The sequence below is a fragment of the Cheilinus undulatus genome, linkage group 14 (assembly GCF_018320785.1).
Source record: "Cheilinus undulatus linkage group 14, ASM1832078v1, whole genome shotgun sequence".
Taxonomy (NCBI): domain Eukaryota; kingdom Metazoa; phylum Chordata; class Actinopteri; order Labriformes; family Labridae; genus Cheilinus; species Cheilinus undulatus.
In genome coordinates, this window is record NC_054878.1 from 6350641 (window position 1) to 6372067 (window position 21427).

Sequence of the window (21427 nt, forward strand, 5' to 3'; positions counted from 1 at the left end):
TGACAATAAGGTACTAGGTGCAACACTTTCATTTGTTTTGAGGGAATGGCTTTAGAATTTGGATTAGAAAGTTCTAAATCTGATGCTGCCAACAACAACTCTAAAAGAAACACAATAACCCTCAATCAACCGCTACACATAACAGATCACAACTAGAGATCACAAGGGAGTTTATCTCACAATTGACTTGAAGAAATGTCTTCATATTTGTGTTACATCACTGACAAAGATGCTCCAGTCTGATGCGTCAGCCAAAGTAAACACTCAACTACTTAAAATCAAATCCAATGAAACATTTGACCAGAAACCTTAAGACAGAGTTTAAAACGATCACGCGCAATCAAACAAAACTAGAGAGGCATGAAGTAAAGCCGCTGTGAGTGTTTTAAGGAACAAACACGCTCTGCTGCTCTGGCTGGATCTCTCATAAACAGAAATAAGAAAAACTTAATTACAGTTTGGAGCGTCATTTATACACTCTTTACAAACTGCTGTTTTTATGGTGTGCTAGTGTGAATTTTCCCTTTCAGAGCCTCACACTGCATCACACCACACTCTCTCTGCTTTCTCTTCTTGGCTGTTTTATGGTCATTAAACATCCCTCACTGCTGCAGCCCACACACCGCAGCCCTGCAGGTGCTCCTCATTAAACACTGAGACAGGCCAGTTTTGAAACAGAGGTTTCTTGCCAATGAAAAGTACCAATCTGAATGCTGCTTTTGCTCTGTAAGGACTGTATTGGGGTCTTTATGCAAAGTAAGCAGAGAGGGTGAATTCATATTCCTGTACTACTCTGCCCTTGAGAAGAACACACCTGATATCAGCCTGCAAACAGAGCCATACCTGCAGACCTGCATCTTATCACCTATCAGCAATACTTCTAAAGTGTGTGCATGTGAGTGAACTTTACTCTCTCAGCCCTCTGATGCTCACAGCTCAATGTGGAAACTAAAACACACAGAGCTGTGATAGTGGGGCCCTTAAAGGGGGCCTTTTTTACTGTTTTATACACACAAGACTCACGTACACAGAAACTAAAATAAAAATGCTTTCAAGGCCTGATAAGACCCCCTTCCTGAAACAACGGGCTTGAGTTTGAGTCATGCTTTCTTTCTGTTTTCTGTTTTCCTGTGTGGCCACAGGGCCACGGCAAAGGACGGAGGTGGGGCTGAGTGATATGGAGCAAAATAATATCTGCATACATTTTAGTTTAATGGCGATACGCAAATATACCTCAATATGTTTTTCTTCAAAGAACTAAATGATCATCACGTTACCTGAACTATAAACTTTGGTATGAGTGCAGATAGTGCAGACAAACTCCTACACACTGTCTAAACTGTGCATGAACATTGGCGGCATTTCTGTATATTAAGCCTATCAGAAATTGCTACACTCTTAGTGTAGTTTATTAAGTTTACCTGTTTCAGGGACAATACACAAAACAACACAATAATAGCATGTGAGTGTTAGACATTGTGTTGTGTTGTACAGCAGTGCTGGCTGACTGTCCACACTGCCTCAATTAAAAATGTATTTATCTTTCCCATGATGTTTGGGCTCCCCACGTAAATTATGTGACATATAGCACTTTAATTTTGAACACAGACAATTGGAAGTTTGGTACTTTGTATGTCAAGCCTGGTTTTGCCATAGAAGTCAGAGCATTACATATGTCAAACGTAGATATGAAATTGAAAAATTATGATGTAACTACCAAGCTTTATAAAACAAACAACAAGCTCTGTTGAGTAAAAAAGTGAAAGAAAATGAAGAACATCTTTCTATCAGACACTCCTGATGCCTTCTCATCTCCCCATTTCTTTCTCAAAATGTGCGATGAAGATGGAAAATAAAAAAAGGGCGATGGGGGAAGATATGCTGCATTGCGCTGCATCAATCATAAGATGTCAAGACACAGAAATCCACATGCACACCCCAGGTTCTCAGGTAGCGGTCGGTAGCAGGAGCAAAGCCAACATAGAGAACTAATCTGCTGCAAACTCAAGAAGAATTTTTTTAGACTGTACTATGACTGAACAATGTGTTTCGCCTGTAGCTTCTTCAGGTTTGCTAAGCAAACCTGTGCTAGTTTGTGTGACGGTAACACTCGTTATCAATTCAAAGCCAATGCCATAGCGCTTTATAAGTATGCAGCATCTTGACTTGCACTCACAACACTTGCAGATGAAAACAGTTCAACTTTTGAAACAGCGTCATGCTCTTTAATGTCACTTCTCTCTCAATAGCCAATCAGAAACAAGATAATGAGAGTTGATAGTGGTGGAAGAGAAGCCAGTATTTTCAGGGGTAAAGTTTTCAGGCTTACAGCCGCTGCCTTTATCAGGACAGGATTCTTTTACATTGTGTCATGTTTTCTTGGTGATACTCACTTAACAAGGGATCTATTTATAAAAGGATGCTACAGATACTACCAAGGCAAACAGAAGTCTACTTTCGTAACCAAGCAACAATAAAAACTGGTGAGAAGCGCTCTGAACTAGGGTCATGGCTGCATTGCGCCGCAAAAATCTGCAGCTGTGGACATAAACCTTATGGATTAGCATAAAAATCATGTGTTTCAAAATGTTTAAATCTCCATTACAGTAATTATTGGGGAGAGATGTGAGGGAAGGAAACCACAAGATGGAGACAGACCTGGGCCGGAATGGTCGCCTGCATACATTGAGTTTGACCTAAGGCCATCTGTGCCCCCGTTGCCAAGACTTCTTGGCAGTTTTACACATTTTTTTTTTATTTTGCCAAGGTATTTGTGCAAATTAGATGGTGTGCAGGATTTTGTCTGAAAGGTTTGATAATCACAGCAATAAATCCAATTTAAAAAAGGTTATTTTTCACCAGGGGGGCAGTTCAAGGAATATTGTCCAATATTGGACATTTAGTACTTATATTTTGTAACTATTGTATCAAACAGGTATCAATTTCATTTAATTAATACTAAAATGTGAAAGTTTCTAGAGTAAATTGAATAAATGGAATAAACCCATTTAGACCAAACCTCTAAAGCAGATTATCTTGTGGTCAAATATATGTAACTGTTTGTGGATCCTACTGAGCATTAGGCCATGCATCTATTTCTTTGTAGTTGTTTTTTAATCAACATAAAATACACTGATTTAAACAACATTATCTTGCTATTATCTCATTTAAAATTAAACTGATGAATCTTAAATACTTGAAATACTGCCCAGCCTAAGAACGAGGGTGGCTGTGTTTGGGCTTTCTGTCTAGAGAAGGACTGATGCTGCTGGTACTTTAACAACAGGGTCGATGCTGAGGCTGCAGCCGGCCCCTGCAGTGTCCCAGTCTGAGTAGCAGACACTGGAGAAGTGTTAGGAAAACACAGGCAGGGATCCCCGGCACAGACTGATCTCCCTCCAATAACAGAGTCATCGTGTCCAAATAAACACACACCTCATGAGTCCGTCCACATCCTCCAAACTCTTCTCTGCTGTCCTGCCAAGATGTTTTCTCCAAAATCATATTTCTCATCCTGTAGCCGAAATAAAGGCAGACTCAGGGAAAGGGACACCTGTTTACAGAACCGTGTCTTGACTGAAACGAGAGCTGCAGACCGAGTCTTCCTGGTTTATTTGGTTTCATTCATCAGGACCACACAGCTGAAGTTTCTCATGTGGACACATGCTGCTGTGACGTAGTGTTTGTGGGATAAAGCCACGATAGCAGCTGAAGTTTTTATCATGCAAACACTAACGCCAAGTCAGAATTAAGAGTCCCTGCTGTTTCAGTTAGATATCTACAGAAATATAGTTTAAAATCATATCCATCTGTGAAGTATAAGGGCTGGGACATCTGCCTTCCTGATAAGATTATGTCACAATTCTTAAATGCCATTTAGCTAGATTATAAAGTAATGATTGTTGATTGATGGTCGCCGTTTTCTTTCTGTAGTGAAATTGCCAAACCTTTTTTATAAACATCAAAAGGATCTGTTCTTATAAATTCACATCCTCTGTGAACATCTTTGTTGTGCAATAAGTCTCACCCCTTTTAGGCTTCGTCATCATGAATTTTCTGAAATTCTTGGATTCCATCAGAAAAACTCTCAGTCCTGCTTTCGTCTCCAAATAGCAACGAAAAGGGCCTGTTTGCACAGTCATCGTTGTTTGCACTGCAAGTGCCCATTTTAAATACAAAACCAAGGAAGTCCAGCATTTTCAAAGTGGCATCCTAAGTGCAAAAATGTCTTTAGCATCAGCTGTTTTTGTCACAATGCTCACAGGGCTCTCAAGTGAAAACAGTTCATCTTTTAGAGCAGTGCTGCAATCGCCAATTTTTCCCTCATTGTCCACTGAAAATCAAGAAAGTACAGCTCTAAAAAGACAAAACAGACTTTTGTAGCATGCAAGCTACATACAAGCTGCTATATCTGCAGTACTATGAAAAAAATCTTCGATGACACTTTTTATAATCAATTATTATCAATTTATTCAATTAATTATTGCAGCCTGAGTTTTCTGGTGCTGATCAAGATGGTGCGACATTCCCAGTATCTGAGCATTTGGATGAAATTTAAAGTCTTTTGGTCCTGGGTCCTCCTGGTCTTCCTGTACCCTTTTCAGTCCTGGATATCGACTGATAGCCAGAGGCACAGGCTGGAATCCTCTGTGACAACTTTGCATCTTTTGGTATCTTTTGCAAAACCATGTGTCTGACCCTGATGTGCTCAGGAGAGCAGGGATGGGAAGGGTCAGCTGCTTGATACAGGAACAGCAGCTGAACTTTAACAGGCACCTGATGCCCTTTCCCAGGCCTGATCCAGCTCACTCCATACTGAGTGCCCAGTATGGGCTGGTCCAGATGCCGGGGGCAACCGTGTGCGTCTTAGATGGGCAGCTGGGAGGATACTTGGAGAGATGGGGCATGGGCCTGGAGGAGGCCAGAAGGATTTGACCTGTAGAACCAAACTTTGCTCTGTTTTTGAGGTCAAAGATGGTTGGCTTTGTAGGTTGGCTTTGTAGGTTTTCTTTGCAGTAGTGTTGCAGCAAAAAGAGTGATGACAATTATTGGCATCAGCATCCTCCATCAGCTGGATGTTACTCTAAACACCAGCATTAGCCCTGATTATTACAGTTGGTGCATCTCTAAAGATAAGAGCAAACTTAGCAGAGATGATGCAGATGGAGGAACAAGTTAGTGTCATCTGTCTTAATTACTGCCAAATTCTTTTGTTGTTATTCATCATGGCGTTATGATTCAAGATATTGTTATTGTTTTGGGTGTCAAAGTGTTTAAGATTTGTGCTGTTGGCTAAACTGAAAAAAAACCCTAAATATTAGTTTAAGGAATTACTCAGCAGCTCTGTCTAGTGTTGAAACTAAGGGGTGCAGTACAGTCAGGCATCGTTCATATGCTAATCTGGGCGGTAATTCATTTTGTTCTTAAAATTTGCAGCAGGCTGATAAAAGAAGGACCACAGGCTGCTATTGTATATTTACTAAACCAGGAAAGACACCTGCAAGTCTCTCTTTCAAGTGTGTCGTAAGCCAAGACAGGCAGCAGCATATTTTTCTTTGTTTGGATTTCCTTTTCCTTTTAAATGTTCGAGGTTGGATATCATCCATCTTTTCTTTGTTCAGCCATAACAACTCACAATTTAACAGAAACAGGACACACCATGTTTCTGCCTCCTGACAAATCCTTGTTTGTACTTATCTCTTTCAATGAGAAGAGAATTCCTCATTATAAATATTCTTTTTACTGAAGTATGCAGGAAGAGTCATAAACCATCTCTTGGTAACACTCCATCCCATCCCTGGAAGATTCTGGCTGGACTCTATCTCATCTTTCACAAACAAAACTCCAGTTACAAGTGTGTTTTGATATCTGTGTTTTTGAAGCTTAGAAGATGAACTCTTGACCTTTTTCCTCCCTAACATCCAAAACATGGGATTACAACTCTGGGACATCACATTGTGCAATCTGTTTGTATTTTAGTGCTGCTGTTCATAACCCAGCTGACCTTTAACCTTCAGAGTAGGGTGACACAAACCAAACATCAAATGTGACATGTGAAGGTGTAAAGAGCAGACGATGAGAGAAGTATGCAGGAAATCGTAAACTTACCAGGTGAACGTAAGGCACAAAGTAGCCATAAAGGGCTGCTGGGATACCAAAGGCCCAGATACGATATCCCAAAGATTTCCAGATGTTGACGTTGAATATCTGGCTCATAGGTGGACACCGGCTGGTGTGGGTGGTGGTGGGTTTAGTAGGTAGCAGGGGCCTGTAGGTGAAGCCGGCCAGCATCAGCACAAACATGAGGATGCAGAGGACTCGCATGGTGTTCTGGAGGCCCACCTTTTCCAGTAGACCCGACAGAAGGAAAGGCAGAGTGATGGTGAAGATGCTGCTGCCAGCAGTCACGATGCCGTTCACCAGGCCAAGGCGCTTCTTGAAGTAGTGTCCCAGGATGACCAGGCTGGGCTGGTAGGCAAAAGAGCAGCCGCAGGCAAACACGATGCCATAAGTGAAGTACATGGGACCCAGGGACCTGAAGGGAGATGAAAAAACAAGTAAATCAAACATTTTACTCACTATAGACATGAATGTATTTATGGCTTTCAGTCACATGAACATCCTGGAGGGCAAAAAAAGCTTAAGATAGCAGCAGCTACCATTAATCACAGCATGGAGCTGCAGAACCAGCATTTTAATTTCCCTCTTGTCAGAAGGGGGCATGTTTACATCACCCAACAGCTGCAGCAAAAAGGAGATATTAATCTTTTGTGATTGATGATTTAACATAGAGAGGGACAGGGCAAACAAACATGTCTGAAAAGCTCATCATTACAGGAGGAAGGTTATGCATGAATACAATTTATTATGCTAGGTTTTCCAGATAAGGATGGGAACTTTAGTCTTTTCTTGAGGAATTACCTACATTTATCAGGAAAAGCAGCTTTGTTATCCTTAGAGAATGAATGTATGATACAAACATTATATCATGATACATGCTAGAATGTATGGATTTACCGTATGTGTTCTTAAGGCTTCCATAGATCACAGACTTTTGATATCTAGTGTTGACGATCCAAGTAACTACAGGATAGTAAACAGTTATATTTAAGAGTCTAACCTGCCAAGAATGAAACCCCGGTTATTTCGTACCTTGCACCTTGTCAGCTGCCAGCCTTCCCCTCTGTTTCTGAAGTGCTGATGACAGTCACTTTTAAGCAGTAATCAATGTGTTTATGTCATTATTGCACCTAAAAGTGATGATGGAGCAAAGGCTTGAGAAACACTAGCTGCTTACTTTAGATCAGATATTTCTGTACAAGGGTGTCCTCACATGTGATCAATGTGGGATTCCAGGAAATGATTAACGACAGGATGTGAAGAAGCTCTTGCCAACAGAGTCCTAATGAAAGCTAAAAGGAGCGGTGCTTAGTATCAGGATATTGTCTCCACGTAAATATGAACAGTTTAGACCCTACTTAGAAAGAAATCTCCATCTGCTGTTCATATGGGAGGTACACAGACGTTTAATCTGAACACTATAACGTGATAGGTGTGATGGGTATAAATCTCTCCTTTGAAATACAGGCAAGCATGATTCACAGATTAGGATCTGATTCACTGACATTACATTTAAATATAGAAGAGTTTGGTCTGGTTCTGTTTGATTAGATGAAACTCATAAGTGTCTTTAAATGTATTATTTATAAAATAAACTGGAGATGCACAGTACTATTGGGATGATATCGGTGCTAGCAGAGAGGAGCTTAAGAAGTTTAATAACTATCAGCAGATATGAACTTCACACTTCATATTTCTTCACAGCCATTATGCCAGCCATATCAGCAATGAACAGTAAAAATCATACATCAGTCTTAAATATCTAAAAAATATACAACTGTACCATGAGGTATAGGTGGTTGCTTTAGGTGCTACACAATCAAGGAGACCTGAACATTTTGAATAAAACACTAACATAAAACAACTACTAGACTGTCTACTCTCTCACTCCTCTCTCAGCTCTGCCTGACTCAGCCTCTCTTTGCACTGGACACACACGGTGTTGTTTCACAATAAAAAAGGGTTTGTATTATTATCAGAACTCGCTAAAATGAGTTTAGAAATGTCTGCATACCTTATATCAGCATAAATCCAGTGTTTTGTCAGAACTTTGCTACATTTTGTTGATCTAATGAAGCCAGACTGGTACCAAATGAAGAGGCGGTTGGGGGCCAAAAAAAAAAAGTCTCTTCTTCCAGAGTTGAGCCAAATGATTCAGATCGAGGTGAGTTGTGCAAGACTGAAGACACTGACCTAGAGCCAGAGCATGCAGGACAAGTAGTAGTACAAGCAGTTGAGCCTCACTAAACCATTAACCAATTACTCTGCTGATCCAGGGATCCATGGGCGATGCACTCAGATCCCTGACATACAGATCTGTTATCCATTCAGATCAGTTTATCTCTTCCCCACTAGTGAATAATGATAACCTGGATCTGCTGCCTTGGATTTACAATGAAAATCTAATAAGTGTTGCAGGTGTCATCTCTTTTGTACGCTGTGTATGTTGACATCACTTTGAAATGAAAAGCTGAACTTCTTACGTTACAAAGGAGCTGGCCAATAGGCCGACCAGGCCGACAGCAGCACCGCCAACCGCAGTCACTCTGCAGCCGAGGACGTCTGTGAAGACGCTGACGATGGGGGAACAGAAGAAGATCATGCCCATGGAGAGGGAGCCCACCCATGCTGCAGGAGACACAGAGAGAGGACAACAGTGAATGACAGTAGGGTGACAACCTCTGAGTGATCATAGTTTCACATCCTAAACAGAAAACAGAAGCATCTCCAGGAAGATGCTGTTGTGTCATATTAATACTACAGATGGCGGTGATAACAATACACTGTTGCTCTTGTAACCATGAATACAAATACAACAGCAACAGCGGGGAAACACATTAATCAGGCAGGAAGGAAAACACGTAGAGGTAATATCAACACCCTAAGTGGGTAGAAAGCACTGTACCATCTACAGAATTTCCTCAGAAGACTCAGAAATGACTAAGAACCAGGACAGCAGACAGCTCTTACTGCTGCTGGTCAAACACCAAATAAAAAATAACCACAAGTAAGGTCTTTAGTACATTTTAAAAAACTTTAAACAATACAATCATTTTCAGAATTCATTTATTTAAATTCATATTATTTAATCAAAAAAGTAAAAATTTGAAGTGAAGTAATAAAGATTAAAAAAAAAAACAGATTTTAAGTTGTTTTTTTAATCCAAAATCTGCTGCCAATAATAGGTCTAAAGTGTGAAAACATTTTGACGGTGATTCTGTGTGAAATGTGTGTGTTTTATGAACAGCATGCAGAGGTTTGCTTACCAATATTAGGAGTATTGATCTCATTGATTTTTACTAGTCTCGCTGCATGTAATTGACATGTTTGTAGTCTGATCGAGCAGTCTAAGGTTTCAGGACCCATCAGCCCTAAGAATCAATCATTTTGTCTTGTGTAGTGTGTCGCTATGAATAACAATCAAGGCCACAGCTGGGATGACTCATGACCTCCTGACAGAAAGTCCAATATGTGTAATTCTTTTTTTCTGCCTTCTACGGTTTGATTCATCAAACGCTCTGCGCTCTGCACACACAACGTCAGAAGCATTACCAGAAGAGATGGCAAAAGGAAAGAAGAATGACGAAACTGTTGCTGCGGTGGAACTATGACACTGAGGTAAACAACAACAACCTTTGAAGAGTCGCTGAGCGACGGCCACGACAAACAGAAAAGAAAGAAATGTTGGTAAGATGTGGAGTCTATGTACAGTAGTGTGTTTGTTTACCGACAGGTCTTTAAACATCACATTATATAAGATGCATCAAGCTTTTGCCAGTGTGCATGTGCTTCCAGAAAAGAAATTAGGGTATTTATCAAAGGGGCACTGGAAGTGATACTGTTTAAAGTTGCAGCAAACTTTTCTTGCTTCACGAGTAAACTCAGTTACTCCAGGGCAGATAATCAAATCAAGATTTGTCTCTTTATTCCTCTTTTTCTTTTCGGGCAAAGGGGTGCTGATTACCCTGACCCACAGTTGGCAGGGGCCCTTAAGGAGCCCGCAATGAAAAGTGTGTTTTTATCTATTCTTTTTTAGTAATTAGTGTCATTATTGAATCAAAAGCAACAAAATGAATCAGTCAGCAGACTGAAATTTGTATCAAATAGAGTAAAATAAATACTGGGGGACCTCTGCTCCTCCTTTAAAAATGTCCAAATGGTATAGTCAGCACTGTGAAATAATGCAAGTAAATTCAGTTTAACCATAGTAAAATATTGCTCATGAATGGGGAAATTATGCTTCAAAATTACATGGAAAGGCATATATATTTGTAAAACACAGAGATGTGCACTCTGTTTTCCTCCATTGTTTAAAGGTAATGTGAGAAATAACAATCCCAAGTTATCAGACAGGATTGAGGAATGTGAAGTCATGTTTTGTGTGCTTTTAAACAGATATAGGTAGGCCCTTGATGTTATTTATTTTCATGTTGTGCAAAAATGGTGAGCGCTTTTCAGCCACCACATCATTATGCAGGAAGCTTGTAAAGTTGCAGACTACTTTAGTGTCTGATATAACCAAAAAATATTAACTAACTTTGTTTACATACCTCATGAAAAGGGTTGAAACAAGTTTGAACATTTTAAAATGGTTTTAATTGTACCTGATGTTGCTGCTGCAGCACATAGAGTTCTTAGAACAAAAAATCATTTTTATCACTAATTCAACTGCAACCAGCAGAGCACATTTTAGAGAAAACTGTAGTGCACACATGAGATTTGGAAACAGACCCACGTTCCTGAGGCATTTATTGAAAACCTGCGCTAATTACACAGCACTATCGTTATGACTGTAATTAAAAAAACTACTGTGGCTATTTCTTTAAACACCCTGGCATACATTATTACTGCACATTCCTACAGAACACACTGGTCAGAGACCCCTTTTGGAAGTGATGTGCCATATTAGTTTAAACCACTTCTGTACTGGCCCCCACATGCATCCTCATGGCTCTGGAGTGAAGAGGTTGTGTTTTATCCAGTTAGACATTCAGTGAGTTTTTACACTGTAAGCTATTATGTAATTTTTAATTTTGATAAAAAAATCAAATGTTTTCCTATTCATATACTTCCAACTGTTCACTTATAATATCTTTTGTTATTTTTTAATGTTTAAGAAAAAAAAACAGTATGATGATTGTTTGACTCTAAGCCTGATCTGCTTCTAAGAAACTTGTGCAGCTGAAACTGTGACCATCAGGTCGCCCACAGGAAACATCAGCAGTGTTTGCTTAATGCTTAGTCAGCAGTCCTCTGTGAGTCTAAGGTTAAATACCACTGTCACATGCTGCAGCAGGACACATTAGGATGCACTGGACACATTTACAGCAATGTAGACAGAAGCTATTCTGGAGTCAAGTAGTGGCAGGCTGGAAAACAAAAGAACACAGGTTACAAACTTATAGGCAGACTTATTCATGATCTGAGAGAGAAAGCTGGCTCTACTCATGTTTGTCAGACAAAAACAAAGTAAAAGCATTAAAATTTGTGGTTTACAGGTTTTTCTTTTATCAAAGAAGAGAAACAAACATGCAGATAAAAGAGTGAAAATCAACACGACAGAACACAGAAGCACACAAATTGCACAAGCCCTGTTGCAGTGCCCTTTGACCCTAAACAGGACAGGTAAGCTCACAGTGAGTGACATGTTTTGGTAGCAACAACTAGCTGAGGGACACCAAAGGAATCCCTTATCACATAGAGATACTGTAACAGCACAGGTATGGCTGACAGTGATTAGACAGGATAGATAAACCTGAAAGTGTAACACTGAGCATGTTTTCCTCACTTCCACTGAAAGGTGAGAAGAAACGTGTGAGAAACTGAAGAACAGAGAGTGTTTTTGTTGTCTGTTTATTTTTTGAGTAACGTAAAACCTCGGTTTGAGTTCATTCCCCCGTGTTGTCAGACGTACTTCACAGTGCCCTGTTGCGTCATGGAGCTGGTGTAATAATGCAGCGTAGGAGCTGAACGTAAAAACAGCCTGCTAACCTTTCATTTATCCTAACTCCACATAAGCAGCTCCTCTCGAATGAAAACAGACCAAAGAGAACTACCACATGTGTGCCTCTTAAGAAACTAGAGCCAATGTGAAGTGGTTTTTTTCGAAATGTATTAATTAATGATCCAAATGAAGCCAAAGAGATGTATTTTATAAGGTTGTATTTTAGACTCACATATGCTGTTGAACTATACTTTATATAAAAAATATGCAGGAGTGCATGCATGGGCATGGCACGGGGGGAAAAAGGTAGTGATTACCTGGGCCCACATGGGGGGGGGGCTTAAGATGCCTGCAATGAAAAGTGTGTTTTTATTTATTTTTTCAGAGTAACTAGTGTCAATATTTATTCAAAAGCAACTGAAAGAATTGGTCAATGGACTCAAATTTGAATAAACTAGAGTAAAACAAAATACTGGGGGGACTCTGCTCCTCCCTTAATAATGTCCAAATGGTGTAGTCCAGCACTTAAATTCAGTTTAACCATAGCAAAAATATTTAGGGCTGTATTCAACCAAAGAAAAACTTGGTCGACTAAAATCACACCAGATCATCAATTAATCTATTGGTCGTGGGACGGACCAAAATTAAAAAAACCTTCATGTTATTTCTACATCAAACTGACAGTGTAGTCAGTGCATCTAGGTGGTGATCAAAATTCAAAATGAACACAAAATGAAGTTAAAATCTTACAGTTTTTGCAGTATAACCACCTTACGTTGTAATTAAAAAATAACTGACTCACACCCATACTGCACCTTCTTATATTTATATGATTTCTGAAAATATAACAATATGAACTAGTGATCAGTGATCCCAGCACATTTATTATTTAAAATTTTGTTTAAAACTGACTCCTGATAATTCATTTTTCTTTTATAACGTAACTATTAACAAGACACACCTGAATAGTTATAGTCAGTTTTTTTTTTTGTTTGGTAAATTATATTTTGTAACACTAGATAACTGAAAAAATTTAAACACATGACATCTCCCTTCTCACCCCTGCAAAAAAAAGGATTTTATCAAATTAAAGGAGCACGTGCGATTGATCGACCAATTGAGGTCATTGACCAATTAATCGAGCAATCGACTTGAGGCTGTCAGCCCTTAAAATATCGCTCATAAATGGGGAAATTATGGTTCAAAAATATATTGCTTTGATTTTTTAAATCTTACCTTTGTAATATCCTTTATGGGGACCCAAAATCCCTAACTACGCCCCAGAGTGCATGTCCAAAATGACTTAGTGATGTCCAGTAATGCCTGGATGATGTGATAGCATTTACACTTATCAGGAGCTGATTCGTGAAAATTTGAAAAATTAATAAATTATTTGTCGAAACCATGGACGCCGTGTCCTGCAGACTAGCGAGGAGAGGGACTATCCAGTTTGTTATCAGCCTGCAGTTCAAAAGCCTGCATGTCTGATGGTATGGGATTGCATTAAGGCATTTGCAGCTTTCCCAGCTGGGAAGGAAATTTGAATGCTGAAATTAGATAGAGAGCAACATATACTCCCATCCAGACAATGTCTCTTTCAGGGACAGACAAGAATGGGACAACATTCATCTCCCAAACCTCCACCAACTGGACACCTCACATCCCAGATGTTTACAGACTCCTGTTAAACATGGTAAACATGGCTCTGTCCTTACTTTTTTGAGATATGTTGCTGCCCTTAAATTCAAAATGAGGTAATATTTTTCATTAAATGTTAAAATGTCTCAATTTCAACATCTGATTTGTTGTTTATGTTCTTTTGTAAATACAATACTGGTCTGTAAGATTTGACAAACATTGCATTCTCTTTTTATTTATACTTTAGACAGTGACCCTACTTTTTTTGGAACTGGGGTTGTATTAAAAACCTGAACATTTGTTTTATAATACCAACGTGTCCCTATCAATAAGCCCAACACAGTTACACAGACATCTAATCAGCATGAGTCTGAATCTGCTCAAGGTTTCCATCTGAGTGCAGCCTGGATCGGCCCTTTTGTGGGCTTGAGGTTTCCATTTGCATTGAACCAGGGCTACGCAAACACAGATTGATTGATTAATGATGTGTTGAAGTCCCAATGTCAGAACACACACTACTCTATAGCTATGCATACAAAGCTGCAGCTGAGGTTGTTGGAGTTGTTATCAGTGTTGCAGACATTTGGTCATAAATCAAGGCATTAAAGGAAAAATCAGCATATTTTCAGGGCTTTCTATTCAGCACTGGAGAGATTTAAATAAAATAAAAACAAAAGTTAGTTTTCTTTATGGTCTGAGATTCATGAAACCTTTTCAGTACTTTGAACTGTGGGGAAATTGAACCTACTGGTAGCATTAAGACACACAAAGACAGTACAAAGCATCCTCACAACCCTCACATTTTTTAAGAAAATACATGAAAATATTTAAAAACTTTCTATTCAAACCAAATATTTCAACCAGCTCTTGAAAAATATTTTACATTTTAAGACCTTCTGGAGCTGCTGTCTCTATTTCCCACACTGCTGTAATAAAATTTATTGATAAGTTTTAAAGTCTGTGGTTTTCTGCTTTCTGTCTCAACAACATAATACCAGACTTTGTTCCTCTTAATACTGAGTGAGTTAAAGCAAAGCAGCCAAGATCAACAGATGTTTGCTGGACACAGAGCAGACATAAGCCTTAGTCTAGAGTACATATTCATATTTCCACATGTGAAAATACTGACGTGGAGCCTATATTTAGTCTCCGTCCTCTTGGTCAGTGCCCTGCTCTGGTTTCCCTGTTTGAGTTCACACACTGTCAGAAACTAAGGATCTTTACCAGACATTAAAGTCAGGATAAAAGGTCAGATTCACTGGGGTCCACTCTGCCTGGTCTCATATTTGAGGGGATATCAGCTCACTTTTAAGCTGCATAATGTAATAAATGGAAGTGGACAAGAAAAGAAGAGAATCCCTCAAGGACAACAGGAAATTGCTGTTATGGTTTCATCTGTTGGCTCTTGATTTAAAAGCATTTACGCTTCATAGAAGGAGGAATTCCAGATTGAAAATGTAATATTAGAATCCTCTCTGTCCCAGTGACACACAGAGTTAGCCGCAGGCCCCGCGTGGACACTGACAGATGAGGCAGAGTTGCCCTGAGTCGTCTGTCTGCCTTGTTAGAGATTCTTTGCTTGAAACCCCCTGCCCTGAACCCGGTCACCTCACAATGACTGAACCTACAGCGGACAAAAACTGCACCAAACTCTGCCTCCTGTCAACCACACACACTAAGAATCTAAAGCTAAGGAGCTGAGAGCAGATCTGCTTCTCACACAGCTGGTAGATCTTCTTTATAATGCTGACGAGACACATTTCACCTCCAGTCTGAAAAAACATAATACTTGGCTTCATAAAGGGCATTTGAACACCTCATGATACACTTCACTGACCTTTGTCTAGGCATCATTTTACCAGCATTAAAAACATCATAATGTTATGTAATAAATACTTCTGTCCACACATTTCCCAGTGTAGTGCACATTTTGTACATGGAAAGTTTAGAAGGATTGATACATCAGTATTAGATACCTGCAAATCATTCTGTGATTCTTTACCATAGCCACAGAAATAATGAATGGGCTACATCAGCACTCATTAATGATAATATTATGACTAGTGATGCACATGATTACATGATTAAATGGTTAAATTTGGATCCCGTTGTTGTCAGCACCAGAATTATAGCCACCTAGCACTATTAGCCTCTGTGGTTCTTCTTAATGACTACTGCCTTGCTGCCACAATGATCTTTACACTGACATAAACAATAGCTAACAGCTATAGCAACGTAGCATCTTGTAAGAACAGCATGGTTTCGTACTATTTTGATCTACAAAACAGGGCTAATTTTGTCCAGAGGTTGTGTCAGTTTGTGTAGACGTAGCAAAAAAGGATTGAAGGCCTGCAAGTAGCACTGCTACTTTAGCCGCATTCTTTAAACCAACTTCACACCATGACAGTGTGACATTATTGTACCATACTGAACTGTATGTATAATTATGACTTAAAACATGACCCAAGTGCAAAATACTTTTGTGCTTCAGTGGCGTTGGGTGTCATATGATGCACCTCAAGTTATGCCCCTAGCATAGGGCACAGGGTTTGCTTCCCAACCTTGCCAGGTCAGTGAAAAAATGATGAGTAGTGGTATTTCTCCAGCAGCCAAGGCCTCCTACGACACCTAGAATGGAGGATGGCACTAAATCTTTGTTTCTCTGCTCTCAAACAGAGCTGCTACTACAGCAGCCAAGATAAACATAACAGCAGTGTTATCTGAGTACAACTTTGTCAGCTCTGCTGGAAATAGAAAAGTGGCGTAAAGTGTGTGGGTGTGTCTGGCTGCCACCGGTGTTTTTCTGTTCAAAGAAGATAATGGGGGCAACCATTTTGGTAGTGTAGTGGACAGCACTGGTATCTTTTGGGCTTAATTTCAACAGCAGTTCTTCCAGTGTACACTGTAATGAGTGTCGTAATAATAGTCACATGTCTGCAAAAGGTCTAGAGGTCTAGGAGGATGACAGCAGAATGATTTTTTTTTTCAATCCAACAGGTAAAGGTGCTACATGTCTATTTAATTTGAGTCACAATGCATGATTAGACAATGGATGGTTGTGCAACATTAACTTGATTTAAAAGATGTGACTCGACCCAAGGTATAGACTAAAAATCTTAAATGTAATTGATTTCAGGTTTTAAAAAATGTATTACCTGGTCCTTATTGAGCCCATTTTTGAGCTCAGTCCCTTCTTGTAGGTACTTAAACTGTTTACTTACTTCTTTCAGTATGCAGGCATGACACAGCCATTAAAAGATTTCCATCATATAAAGTTTTTGTTCTCTACAAATTTGCGTATTTAATTCTGTCATGAGTCCTTTTGCTTTAATATGTTTGCTTGTATGAATGGCTGCTAAATGTCTATCTGTAACTTTGTTAGTTCTGCTGTCTGTCTTGGCCAGAACACAGTTAAAAGAGAGATTCTTAACCCTAATGAGGTTTTCTTGGTTGACTGAAGATTAAATTAAATAATAACAATAACACAGAGCTTTGCGTTATAGCCATCCTGCTGACCCAGATGCTGACTGAAGGATTCTAGTCCAGCTGACTGCTTCTTCCTCTGGACCTTTCCTGTCAGTTAAACATGACCTTAAAGTTACTCGTATTTCATAATTTCCTATCAATGTCCTGTGATATTGGTGCTTTGTCAGTGAGCCTTGCAAGATTTTCTCATTGATAGTTATTGTAGCATTAATATTTCATAAGACCCCATTAGGGATTTGCACAGTCAACCTGCTAAATGACCAAAGCAGGATCTTAATACAAATGTTCATCATCAAATGAATGAATTTACTTCACTCAGCACAAGCTGACAAGTTGCAAATCAAGTTACTCTATGCAACTTCTTAACTTTTGATGAAAGAACTTAATTTGATTCTGTAACCAACTGAAGCTTTTTTTGAACTAGATCCACAACTTTCTTTTCAGACAGAAAGACTGTAAAACAGAGAAGGGCTTGCTCCACTAAGACTGTTGTCCCCACTCAATAACCTCCCATGCTAATCATTTACTACACAGGTGTCAAACTCAAGGCCCGGGGGCCAAATCCTGGTACAGCTGCATTTGGCCAAGATCATACAATCTTTCTATTATAACTGGCCCACAAGTATGAGGTCTGCAGATTTCCTCCAGTAAACGTGTAAACTTAACCTTGATGATTTAAAATATCCTTGTTAATTTATGAAAATCTGAAAAAGTAAAGAGTAAAAGAAGTTAGATTAGAAAGCCAGGAAGGTGAGAAAAGAAATTAATGTTGTCATTTCATATTTTCAATTTTGCATCTCACAATTCTGACTCAAATCTGTGATTTTGACTTTATAATGTTTTGACCTTCAAGATTCACAATTCAAAATAGTAAGTCATATTATTACCTTTTAAACATGGGATTTTGACTTTCTATTTCATTTATTTGCCTCTTAAAAACATTAATTTTGCCTTTAAATTTCATGTTTGACCTTTTGAACTAATAAGTTTGACTTTATCTCAGTCTTTGAGCCTTTAAACTTATCATTTTTACTTTTTTTAATCTCAGAAATATTTATTATCAGTGTTACTTTTATTTTTTTATATTTTACTAATGGTGAAAATGAGGTTGACAGTTTATGTTTAAATGTTGACCTTGTTAGGCTCGTAGGTAAGGCCTAAACTCAGCATCCGCGATTGACTTTCACTATCCTGGCCTAAATAGTCCAGCCCTCAGGACTTCTCATCAGAACAAATATGGCCCCAGAGTCAACATGAGTTTGACACCCCTGATCTACTACATCAACTTCAAACCCAGACTCACATTTATGTTGCATACACAATGTGTGCACATGTGCGCATGTGTCGTTGTGTCTGTTCAGACTGTGAAAAAAGAATTACCTTAGAAGACAAGAAAGGCTATCTACACAAAAATTACTACTCTGTTATTCTGTAAGGCCTTCAACATCAGATAAATGCTCTGTCTTAACTGCAGCTCCAGTTGGAGGCAACCACCTTGTTGGCAGAAAGCTCCATGTCCGTCACCAAGCAGATCCATCCTGCCAAGCTTTAGTCTGAAACTTTTGTGCGCGGTCTGAGACAAGCTCTGACCAATCAGCACCATTTAAGGAGAATGAGGCGGTAGCTACAGCAGGGTTTAAGTTGTACTGAAAGCCAATAGCAGTGACTACCACAAGTGTAGCTAATTGTGGATGGCTAGCTACATCTGCCAACCACTATGACTTCCATTATCCTTATAAGACTGCCTTCCAGGATCTATCAACTAGTAGGCAATGTCTGTTTCACTCTCTACTCCTATACGGAAGTAACATCTGAAACATCCTCCTCTATTTGGATTGTTTAAAAATGCTACATGGAGCGATTTAAAAGAGAAGTTTACAGCTTAGACTTTATTTTTAAAAGAAAAAAATCTGTTTATTTTTGGTAAATATGAGAAGTATTTAAGGAAGATTGTATTTCTTTTTCAATATTTTTTAACACAGGAAAGAAAATGAATTAAATATTAAACTGGTTTAGTTGAAAAGCTGAAGGAGGCAGCAGCTCATTAGTGTGAACACAGAGCTGAGAACAACAAACCCAGAGGGAATTTGGCTTCACTTTCACTTAAGGAAAGAAATAACTCAAAAATATTCTTGAAATAGTTGGTTATAGTGGGTAGCTACTTTCACACTAACTCAGAAATGTTCATCATGTCTTCTTATTGATACAGGAGTTTTGAGTTCTTTTGTTCAAACATAAGGTGAAAATAAAGATGTTAGTTTTTACCTTTACAGTTTTGGCAAGCAGCTCTCGCCTTCTTCGGAAGTGACGGCGTGGGTGTCAGCTGTCAGATTTTGACAGCTGGCAAACTCAGTACACCCAGCGGCGCTGCCGGATCCGCCGGGCTAGTCACGGCCACGCCGTAATGGCATGTCGTGACGGGCCCAAACGAACCCAACCGCTACGCCAAGTGCACCGCGGCCCCCGCATCCTATTTCTTCTGGAGTAAAGTGTGGATTAACTGGAGAGACTGAAATTAGTTAAAGAGCTGATCACACTCTGTACAGGAGAGGAGAGAGCAGACACATCTGCTCACAGCAGCGTCTGAAAAGTTCCATGATGTGCTCAAGTGAGCTCGGTACGCTGAAGTTTCTGACCTCTGACGTAAATAGTGCGCTGTGACACTGCTTAAAGTCAGACCGCCAACTCAGAAACATGGAGGACAGAAACTCTATTGGACCTAATCGATCAAAATGAAAGTTCATTTTATTTTCCCCGTATTTCATTTAGAAAATACAAAGTTTTGAACCGAGAAATCCAGAGTTTCGAGTTTCGTTAAAGGCAGCAGCTCAGACAGTGGCTGCCATCTGATTACGGGCTGCCGGGTTGTGTGTGTAAGTTCGGGCGTGCACGGCTCTTTTACACCTTTGTGTGAATTGCTCGTTGCAGAACAGAGACAGGCATTCCTTTTCGCCTTTATTGCGGAATCTCTGTTTAAAAACGGCTAGTGATTGGGATCAAAAAAGGCCCTGGCATTTGCAACAGAGCCCGTTTTCCAAAACACCAGCCCTACTGCTGGCATAAAAAGCTTGAGCAAAAATCTAAAAGACTAAACAGACTGACTGTGTAACACATAGAACATTTAGTATAGTCTGACAATGAGTGAACACAATCTGAGAGAGTAGGAGCACTCAGATAAACAACAAGCACAAAAGATGTTTTTCTGTCTAGGCCGTATCACCCAGCCCTACATCAGATCTGAAAGGCAGCTGTTGCTGGCAGCTTCACTGTCACTGCAGGCGCGCTCACTACATTTTGAGTGCATACTGGGACACAAACTGTAGCTCTAGGTTTTTTTCTCATAAACTAGTTTAGTAAACTACATTCAAAGTCAACAGATCCTGGCTAAAAGCCAAACATAAACTAACATTTAAAGAACAGAACAGCACAGAGAGTCAAGGGAGAGTGACAAAAGGGGGATAAAGATCAAGTCATACCAGACAGCAGGACTTTACTGGCGACATATGTGGACAGATAGAAAGAGAATCTCAGATATGAGGCTAAATTTGCTCTGGTGTTTCAGAAAATCAGATCAGTTTATTTTCTTCATCTTGAGAGTAAATTTGTATTTATCATTTTCTGAATAAAAAATAGAGGGACACTGGTAAATTTAAGTTCATGTTAATCTGAGTCAGGTAGGCTGATATCAGTAACAAATTTAGGTTCTACTCTCCAAATCAGCTGATCTTTCCATGTGCAGAACAAAGATGATTTACAGATCTTAGTGCCTGTTGTTGACCCTCACTGGCTGAGAACATCAAATAAAACCAAGTGTAAAGCACACAATGGTCCCAATAGAAGCCTGATGACTTCAATCCTTCTGAGGATCACTGTGGAAAGCCTGCATTAAGCAGAGTGTCCAAGAGTTATCTATTAACCAGAGCTAATGGGACGAGCTAATGGACGGGCACGCTTGGCTCTTATTGCAGCGATGTGTCACACCATTTTCCAGACTTAATCAAATAAACATCTTGTCCTTGTGGTGCGTTCTCAGAATCTGTTCTTCTGATATTTTCTTTCAACAGTGAAAATCATGCCGAGCTTCATTTAGCACCACTGTGCTCTGCGCTCTGTTAGACTGGAATAAACACAGACTGAGGGCTAAACGGTGTTAATAAATCAACCACTTTCACTGCCAACAAACCACAAACAGCAGCAGATGTCTCTCTGGATACCACATCTACACACAACCTTAGAGTG

General features: G+C 39.5%; 1 protein-coding gene across 1 annotated transcript in view; it reads right to left on the bottom strand.

The window, feature by feature from the left end:
- Positions 1–21427, bottom strand: part of slc16a10 (solute carrier family 16 member 10) — a 78274-nt gene that overhangs the window by 18509 nt on the left and 38338 nt on the right. The window contains exons 2-3 of the mRNA XM_041805328.1: positions 8604–8748; positions 6109–6535 (exon numbers count right to left, since the gene is read on the bottom strand). Coding sequence (XP_041661262.1) covers positions 6109–6535; positions 8604–8748 — 572 coding nt within the window. The remainder of the gene's footprint in view (positions 1–6108; positions 6536–8603; positions 8749–21427) is intronic.